The 9647-nt window shown below is 60.1% G+C and overlaps 1 protein-coding gene across 2 annotated transcripts; it reads left to right on the top strand.

The window, feature by feature from the left end:
* The first annotated feature begins 2851 nt into the window (after positions 1-2851).
* MFAP2 (microfibril associated protein 2) lies at positions 2852-9038 on the top strand. Of its 2 annotated transcripts, none has more exons than XM_079900592.1 (9): positions 2852-3114; positions 5388-5465; positions 6480-6569; positions 6756-6782; positions 6894-6980; positions 7106-7150; positions 7909-7996; positions 8216-8289; positions 8537-9038. In XM_079900592.1, the coding sequence occupies exons 2-9, from the start codon at positions 5429-5431 to the stop codon at positions 8638-8640; spliced, it is 552 nt and encodes a 183-aa protein (XP_079756718.1). In that variant the 5' UTR covers positions 2852-3114; positions 5388-5428; the 3' UTR covers positions 8641-9038. The 2 variants fall into 2 exon arrangements, with proteins under 2 accessions (XP_079756718.1, XP_079756719.1); XM_079900593.1 differs by having other exon boundaries at positions 3097-3114; positions 5305-5465.
* Positions 9039-9647: the final 609 nt, after the last annotated feature.

Here is a 9647-nt window from a genome sequence, read left to right as displayed (position 1 = left end):
CCGCTGATTTTTCAGATCATGTTGGACAACTCCCCTCTCTGAGCCTCTGTTTCCTCATCTGACAGTCATATCTCCAGGTTGAGCACATGCCCGGTGCTCCGTTCAGCATTTTATAGGCATCATCATTTAATCCTTATAACTGTGGAGTACTGCCCCCGCCTTTTTTATTTTTATTTTTGGCCGCACCGCATGGCTTGCAGGACCTTAGTTCCCCGACCAGGGATCAAACCTGGGCCTGTGGCAGTGAAAGCACTGAGTCTTAACCACTGGACGGCCAGGGTATTCCCCGTCCCCCTTTTAGAGATATGGAAACTGAGGCTGAGAGGTCACGCAGGTAGTCAGAGCTGGGACCAGATTGCTTTGACTCCAGAGTCCACACTCTTAACCGTCCTACCCTCCTGCAGGGGCAGGAGAGAATGGGCTTGACTCAAGCCCATCGAGTCAGCACCTAGTCAGCTTGCCAGCACCTACAAGGCGTTTAACTGGGGCAGTTCCCTGCTTTCCCCACCTCCCGCATCCTGGGATGTGTTTACGGTCCAGTTCTTCCCTCAGATGCGATCCAGGCTCTGAGCCCACGTTTCCCAGCCAGAACCACGTGCGCCATCCCCCGGGGAAGGGTGGGTGCTTCTGACCTCATCCCACCAGTGGGACCCTCGCCAAGCCCTGCTCTGGAGATGCGGCTCCGTCATCGGGTCCATCTGTGCTGGGCAGGGGACCACAGGAAAGAAAAGCCCCCGCCAACCTCATTACTGGAAGCCCTGGCACCACCCCCAGCCCACCCTCGTAGGAGCTCAGCGAATGTTGAATCAAACTGAGTGCAAGGATGGGGGGCGTGAGGAGGTAACCTGTGACACCAGGCGCATGCACAGACCCTCTGCACTGGGCACTGAGCCATCAGACAGCAGTGGTTCAGGGGGGCACATGCTGTTCAAAGGGAGGTTGGAGGACACGGCGAGGCCTGGGTTTGATTCCCGCCTCTACCCCTAGCTGATTCTTCGTGCATTTGTTGGGCAGTCGTGTGCCAGGCACAGGGGCTACGGCGGTGAACAAAAAACATGACCTCTGCCTGGGTGCAGCTTATAACGTGAGAGGCGAGCAGGGAAGGAGCAAATCTCCAAGAACACTGGGAGAAGAGTCACCACACCTGCTACTCCCTCCCCGGATAGCTGCCACCTGTGCTTGGGTCCTTCGAGCCAGAGGAGTGGGTAGAAGCAGCAGAGGATCTGAGAGCCAGGACACTAGAGGTGGCAGCTTTGGGGCTTCAGTTTCCCCTTTTTGTCAAGCGTAGGGGACAGCAGTTCTGCCAGGCGGTTTCCTCTCCTACACTAGTGGGATTGCATCTGGCAGCCGTGAAGGGCTAAGGAAGGGCAGAGAGGGCCGGGCTGGCCCCCGGGGCCCATAGTGCTCCAAGTGACAAAAATCCCTGCTTATTGTGCCATAGACACTGGAGCGGGGAGGGGGGCGGGGTGGCTGATAGTTATTCATTCATCCATTCACTTGACAGACCAGCACTGGGGAACGAACGATGCATGGGACATGGTCAGTCCCTGCCTAACAGGATTCAGTGTCTAAGGGACAAGCAGCCTGAGGAGACCTGACGGTGAGGGCCTGAATCAAGGGGCATCTCGATCCCCCTCCCAGCCTGAGCCCCCTGCCCCAGGCCTAGATTCCCGTGACCAGGCAGGACTGCCCCAGGGGCAGGAGACCTGCAACCCCACACCCGGCCAGCCTCCCAGGAGAATCCACTGTACATCATTTATTCATTCCACAAATGTTTACTGAACAGCTGCTCTGAGCCTGGCACTGTGCCTAGTGAGCAAAAACTGAGGATGAGCAGAAGCAGACCTTGTCCCTGTCTTCACGTGGCTGACAGGCTCTTCGGGGAGAGGGGCGGGATTCACATGGTCTCAGACATAGGGCAACAGCTGTGACCGGTAAAGCAGAAGATGCTTAAGAGCTCTAACAGGGAGAAAGGGAAGCCGCCTCTGAGGAAGGGAGGGCTTGATCTATAATCTGAAGGAGGAAAACCTCACCAGTGTTGCAGAAGGAAGAAACATCTTGAGCAAAGGCCTGGTGGCAGGTGGAGGAAGGGAGGGGTTTACTGAGAATCAGCCAGAAAGCCATTGAGGCTTTTGGGAGACCAGGCAGAGGGAATGAGGAGGCAGAGCCAGACTGTGATGAAAGGTAGGGCCTTTGGGGGCCCCGGGGGAGTTTAGCCTTGTTCCCGGGTACCTTGGGAAACCAGTGAAAGGCTTTAGGTAGAAGCCTCCCTGCCCCCCACCCTGTCTGAGGTGAGTGGGTGAGGGCAGGGCCCGTTTGGGAAGGCCTAGATTGGAGGTATTACAGAGTCAGAAGTAGTGGTGGGAGCTGGATTGCCTGCAGGGGGTGAGCACACGGGAGTTACAGTTAGCCGGGTGAGGGAAGGACGGTGGGCTCATTCCCTGCATGGGAACACCTTCAAGGGCCACGTCTGGGAAAGGTCGGGATGTTGTGAATTTGGACTTGGATCCTGTTGAATTGGATGTGCCTTGGGGACATTCGTGTGGCCAGGCCCAGTAGCCTGTAGCCTGTGGTTTCAAAGAAATGCTGGTTATGGAAGGCAGCTGTGGCCAGGAGCTGGCTAGGGAGACCCGGAAGGCACAACCAGAGAGGCAGAAGGAAAACCAGGCCAGGAAGGCTGTCCTGGAAGCTGGGAGAAGCCAAAAGGGAGGGCAAGGCTCTGTCTCTCTGAGCCGCGGGAGGCGAATCATCTTCCCGAGCCTCCTCTGTAAAATGGGGGCAGCACGCCCACTTCAACCATCTCACCACTTTGCGCTCCAGCTGTGATGAGGCCGTGAGGAGAAAGCACTTTGCACAGCGGAAAGTGCTGAACAGACGTGAGGCTGGCTCCGCGGGCGCCTCCTCCCCGCGGGGCTGCCCCCAGAAGAGGGTTGAAGACCCGAGGTCGCGGCGTGGCGGCCCCGGCGGCGGCGGCGGCGCTCGCGTTAGGACCCAGCGGATCCAGGCTGGAGGGCGGGCGCCGGCCCCGTCGGGGGCCCGGAGGGGGGTTCGGAGCGGGCAAAGGGGCGGCTCCGGCGGGCGGACTCGGAGCGGGCCGCGGAGTGACCCGGCCAGGTAGGCGCGGGCCTGGCGGCCTGACCGGGCCGGGGGCGCAAGGGGGGACTGGGTCGTGGGCCGCGACGTCGGAGGGCCCCCAGGTACTGAGGGTGCGGGTCTCTGCGGGTCCCCGATCCTGGGGGCGGCTTTCCTTTCGGGATCCCTGAGTCCGGGGCCGTCTGAGCAGATGCTAAGAGGGCACTTGGAAAGTTTGGGGTCGTTTGGAGGGGAAGACGCAAGTTGGGAAGGGAGGGGAGCCCGATTTGGGGGGCGTCGGGGATGGGGCGGCTTTTGTTCTCCCTGGGAGGTTGGAATGCGGCGGTTGGGGTGTGGGTGTCCGGCGGGAGCGGCGGGGACAGAGACGCGGAGAGACAAAGAGAGATCAGAGACCGAGAGAGCGCGAGGGAGCGCGCCCGAGCAAGTTTCCATGGTTGATTGTTCCCAGCTGTGCGGCGCTGCAACATCTGGTTTCCTCCAGCCGGACCCCAGCCCGGCCTCTGGAGCAGACAGAGCCTCCAGCAGAGTGAGTCAGTGAGCGTGGGGGCAGGGGGCCCGGAGGAGGCCCCACTAGTGCCCCTCCTCGCCAGGCACAGAGGGTAAGGGGCGTCCCAGCCGTGGAAGGGGCCAGGGGCCAGGAACAGGCCTCCTAGGCAGGTCCCGGCCTCCCGACACCCAAACAGTCTGTCGTCTAGATGTGCTTGGAGGTGTGGTCCCCTGGAGGGACCCGCTTCTGCCACAGGGACTCTCTTCTTTACAGCCCAGCCCTCCTTCCCCCAATAAGCCTGGGCCTGGGTGCTCAACCTCCGAGGGGAGGAAAGACTCCTTGCAGGGGGCCGAGAGGCCTAGGAGGGGCTTTGGGGACCGACAGAACCCCCTGCCCCCCAACCAACCTCCCCAGCTCGGGGCCTTCTCCTGAGTGGTGACAGCTCCAGCTAGCCTGCCTGCCACCAGCCTGGGGGGCAAGTAGGGGGCAGTGAGGCCTTGTGGGGAGCTCCAGGCCTTTCAGTCCCCCACCAAGAGGAGGCCAAGGGTGCTCAGAATGGGGATGTGGGAGCCAGATGTCCCGGCCTGGGGGGCAGCTTGAGTCACAGGTCTCGCCCCCGCCACCCCACCTCATCCCCACCCACCCCATCGACTGCAGCTAGGGTTGAGGAGGGAGTGAGAGGCTGAGTGTATGAGACAGGCAGCGGGACTGGACAGAAGGAGGGAAAGATGCCCATGTTTCTGCCCCTTCCCTCCCCCTCTCCCTCGACTCCCTGGGCGAGGCACGATGGGACAAAGTTAGGTTTCCATTCAGCTGTCCGGAAGAACTCCTTTTGTTGTGGCAGGGCGGGGGTCCTCCGGATGGGTGAGCCCGGGGACTCTCTCCCAGCCCTCCTAGCAGAAGGCTGACAGCCTTGGGGCTGCCCCGCACTGAGCTGGGACTGGACAAGAGGACCTGTAGATTCTGCCAAGTCCACTGTGGGGTCAAAGACTGGAGGCTAGACTCAACCAGGAGCTCTTGAACTTCAAGAGCCCAGTGAAAGCTAAGGACCACGGCCCTCTCCCCAAAAAACTACACACATAACACTTGTCATACAATGTCAGGTTGGGGGACATCACGGTCCCCTTCAGCGCTACCCTCTAGGATCTGGAGAGGCGCTTTTCAGACTCCACCCTAAGTGCTTCCTGCTGCCGCAGACAAGTAGACCTCAGTCTCGGTCTCGTGAGTGTGCGATGAAGTCAGCCAGGTCTTGGGAGGCCTGGAGGCCTGGCAGGAGAGGAATCTTCTAGGGGTGGGAACCCTGCCCAGGCCTGGCTGTCCCAGGGGCCCCCGAGGCCCAGGCACACATGTGGTTTCCTGCTAAGTCTGGGTTGCGATGTTGGCTGGGCAGGGTTGGAGTCCCGAGGATGGGCCTGGGGTCAGGATCAGTGCATTAGACACCTGGGGAAGTGCTGAACCAGAGGGTGGGCATGGGTTGTGGCAAGGAGAGCAGGGGCAGGGCTGATAGAGGATTAGAAATGTCCATTTAGTGAGCAGGGCAGGGTAGGGTCTGTTTGTCAAGACCAGCTCTGGAGCCAGGTTGGAGGCCAAGTCCCTCGGGACCTGAACACCCAGTGGGCCATCAGGGACAGAGGATGTCCGTCCAAAGTAGTCCCCTCCCCCTGGGCCCAGACTCCATGACCCTCCACCTGCCTGGCTTCTGTTCCGAATCCCTCCTTCTCCAGGCTGAATTCGGGGCAGCAGAAGTGGGCTCTGCAGCCCTGGGGTAGTGGCCCGGGATACAGCTTGCTCCCTCCTCTTCCTCCAGCTGTCCCCTGACACCAGTCCAGCCCGCCTTGTTGTGTAACCATGAGAGCTGCCTACCTCTTCCTGCTGTTCCTGCCCGGTAAGTGGCACCTAGGTGGGTGGGGCTCCCTTTATGTGGGTTCCAGTAGGATTTGTAAGGGGAGGGAGCTGGCAGTAAGCTTTTGTCGTGTCCTATGGCCAGAACTCAGCTTCATCGCTCCCAGGGCCGTCCACCTCTTGGGCCACAGACAGCTGGTAACCCCTCCCAAAGACTAGAGGCACCTCCTGGGCCCCTCCTCAACCCTCCACAGCAGCAGACTGGCAGGATTCTGGAGAGTGGGCCCAGACACCAGGATCCACATTTTTCTTCTTACTTACTGACCCTCCCAGGAGCTGAGGTGCAGGAATGGAGGCCCCTAAGGCAGGGAGTCTGAAGGCCTGGGTTCTAGACCCCTTTGGGGCCCAACTAACCTATACAATCTTGACCTTGGAGAAGTCCCTGTTAGTCAAAATGAGGAGTTATCAATGGGGACCCCAAAGGCCCTGCCAGGTCTAACATCCATTAATTTAACAGATATTTGTGGAGCTCCTTCTTTGGGCCAGGCACTGAGCTAGGCCCTGGGAACACAGTGATGAACCAGGCAGACAGACCCCGCCCTCATGGTGTTGCCTGCCAGTCTAGGGAAGGGAGATGTGATAAGTGTCAGATTATGTTGAGTGCTATGATGGAAATAAACAGGAGAACGAGATGGAGAGTGTGGGTGGGCCAGCGAGGGCCTCTTAGCAGAGCTGAAATTTCAGTTGAGACTTGAAGGAGGAGAAGCAAATCAGGATGACAGGCCCAGGGAGAGTCAAGTGCAAAGGCCTTGGGGCAGGCAGCGGCCGGCATGGGGGAGAGGGGCAGGATATGACCCGTGAGGCGACACAGGACCAGGGAGTATAAGGGCCTTTATAGTCAAGGAAGGCGCTTGCCTCCTATGGGTCTAGAGTCTGTTGAGGATCTTAGGGTCTTACAGGCCTGCCCTAGGGACCTCTACCTACCCTCCCCAGAAGTGCTTTGGGGCCTCTGCTGCCCTTCCCTGCTGGACGTCCCCTCAGCTTTGCCTCCCCACAGCAGGCCTGCTGGCTCAGGGCCAGTACGACCTGGATCCGCTGCCTCCGTTCCCAGACCACGTCCAGTACACCCACTATAGCGACCAGATTGGTAAGCGCCTTGTCCGCCCCCAGGCCTCCCCGCCAGCCCTGCTCCCTGGATCTGCACGGCTCAGCCAGGGATCAGGTGGGGTGGTAGGGTGATGGGAATCTTGGGGTATGGTCCCTTGCTCAGTTGTGACCTGGGGCTGGGGGCTAGCCTGACCCCCACCAATTCCACATTCATCTTTATTTTCAGACAACCCGGACTACTATGATTATCAAGGTAAAGGGCTGAGGGCAGGATAGGATGGGCAGGCAGCTGGGTGGGGAGTCCGTAGAGACCTGCGGGCGATGGGAGTAGGGGAGCAGACCCTTTCATCATCTCTCGTTGCAGAGGTGACTCCTCGGCCCCCGGAGGAGCAGTTTCAGTTCCAGTCCCAGCAGCAAGTCCAACAGGAAGTCATTCCAGCTCCCACCTTAGGTAGGCCACCAGCTCCAGCCAGCCCCGGGAGTGGGGAGGTCTGTCCAGGGCTGGGAGAGGTGACCTCACCCTGCCCTGAATAGACCCGTCCCAGTGATCTCTGCCTGCCTCTCCCCCAACACCAGAACCAGGAACTGTAGAGACGGAGCCCACGGAGCCTGGGCCTCTGGGTAAGAACCTTCCTGACAACTGGAGGGACAGAGGCATGGCCCCGGAAGTTAGGGTGCAGTGGCGTGCGGCACTGGGAGGACAGAGAAAGCCAGGCCTTTTGCTCTCGCTGGGGTAGATGGTGGGGTGAGGGGCTTACAGAGGTGCCCCTGCTTTAGGCTGGCAACTCCAGGGCCCCCCGAGGCAGCTCTGGGAGATCCCCCTGCCCCTGGGCCCAGCTGGAGGCCAAGTTGGCTGCAGCCTCAGGAGGCGCCTCTACTCCCAGACACTGGGGCGGGGCGGGGCGGGAGCACGCCGGCGGCAGGACAGGGTGGTGCTCAGAGGCAGGAGAGGCAAGGATGGGGCAGGAAGCCCAGGCCAGCTCAGCGGTCCTCCCCTGGCCAAGAGCCCAAGAGCCAGCCTGTGTGTGAGGGACCCTGTCTCACAGCTCAGCGTGTGAGTGTGCGGACCTCCTGTGAGGCTGCTGTGGACTTTTGTGACTGTGTGCGGGTATAGGTTTGTGTCTGAATATATGCTTCCAAGCATGGTTGTGCATTTGTATATGTATAAATACACTGGATAAAATTGGGCAGCCTCGCAAGGTCCAACAGTGCTCGCGTGTGCGTGTGTTGGTGTGTGCACGCAGGTCTAGGCTGGGCCTGAGGGTGCAGGGGTACCTAGGCCCTGAGAGCCAGTCTCCCATGGGTGCGGTTGGGGGCTGCCACCCAGCTCTAAGCCCCCAGCTGCAGCCCCCCCAAGTGTGATCCCACCTGTCACTCAGACTGCCGCGAGGAGCAGTACCCGTGTACTCGCCTCTACTCCATACACAAGCCCTGTAAACAGTGTCTCAACGAGGTCTGCTTCTACAGGTGAGCGCAGGCAGGGACTGGGGGGACGGGGGAGGCAGGGGAGCGAGGGGGACCACAGCTCCAGCCAGCAATGTGGGAGTGGGGAAAGCTAGTGAGTCCCAAGGTTGAGCTCAACTCTGGTTACGCCCAGGCCTAGGGGCTGGGTCTCCGGCTCTCCCGTGGGGCAGGGTGAGGATGGGGCTGACGTTTCTCCCGGCCCCGTCCCTCTGTCCCTCTCAGCCTCCGCCGTGTGTATGTCATCAACAAGGAAATCTGTGTCCGCACGGTCTGTGCCCACGAGGAGCTCCTGCGAGGTAGGAAGGCCTCCACCCTCCTCTTTCCCCTGCCCCCATGCCCACTCGTCATCCATCCACGCGTCCACCCATCTGATGTTTATTAAACATGTGTTCAATCCAGGGCCACTTCCGGGGAATCCTGAGCTCCCCTCCCGGCTGCTTTTTATCCTCAGAACATCCCCCATCACCACGGTTGGGGCGGGGGTAGCAGTTTCCATCACCTAGCCGCACCCTGACCCCCACTCCTTCCTGCCACCCCCAACAGCTGACCTGTGTCGTGACAAGTTCTCCAAATGTGGCGTGATGGCCAGCAGCGGCCTGTGCCAATCTGTGGCAGCCTCCTGTGCCAGGAGCTGTGGGGGCTGCTAGGGTGGAACTGACACCCCGAGCCCTGGACCCTCCTCGGATCTGGGGCCCTCAGGCTCTGCCTGACCTGGTGCTTTTCTCCCCAGCCAGACGTTCCTCTTATCCCGTAAAATGTTAGTGGCTGCAGCGCCGGGGGTTGCCTCAGGCCCTTCCCCCAGCCTGCGGCCACCCTTGGGGCACAAAGGGGGCTCCCCGGTGTCCAGTCTCCGCCCCCAGGTGGGGGACATCCCAGGCCTCTCTGTGGGACCTGGGCCCCTGATGTGTCTTCTCCATCCCTCTGAGGACAGTCCCCCACTCCAGCCCCACCCCAAGGTAGGCTATGACCCTCACCCCAGCTGGTCTGCTTGGATTTCCTACAGCCCCTGGGCATAGACCACCTTTGTTTTATACAAAATTAAAAACAGGTTTTTACAAAAGATTCAGAGTCACTTTTTCGGTCGAGGGCACAGAGGAGATGGCCAGCCTCAACACTGCATGTCCTCAGGGAGAGGCTCCCAGGCCCCTTTGGGAGAAGGGTAGGTTCAGGTGACCTGTGGCCTTGCCTCCTCATCCACCCGCTTCAGCTCTGACCTGCCCAGAAATGGGCCATGACAACTGCCCCCCGCCCCCAGGGTGTGTGTGTGTGCGTGTGTGTGTGTGCGTGTGTTGCAGGGGGTTGTATCAGAAATAGAAGGTTCAGGAATATAGCTTCCTCATTGTCAGGGCTGCCTGGTGAGTCTGTGAGTGCCCCATCACCAGAGAAGGGTGCAAGGCAAGATGAGAGGCCGCCCATGTGGAAGCGTATAGGGTGGAAGGCAGGAGGTCAAGGTTGGTGGACTCTGATATCAAGGGCTTTGGCAGGAGGGAAGGCTGGTGCAGTTCAGAGGGCAGAAACAGGGCAAGCTGTTACAACACCTCCCTCTGACCAGCATAGGAGACCAGGCTCTGTCTGAAGGCTCAGCACACAGGCCTATTTAACCCTCCAACCAGGCCTATGTGGTGGGTACAGTTAATATTCCCATCTTACAGAC

Source organism: Stenella coeruleoalba (assembly GCF_951394435.1).
Source record: "Stenella coeruleoalba genome assembly, chromosome: 1".
Taxonomy (NCBI): Eukaryota; Metazoa; Chordata; class Mammalia; order Artiodactyla; family Delphinidae; genus Stenella; species Stenella coeruleoalba.
Note: the sequence above shows the minus strand (reverse complement) of the source record. Positions and strands in the feature narration are given on the sequence as shown.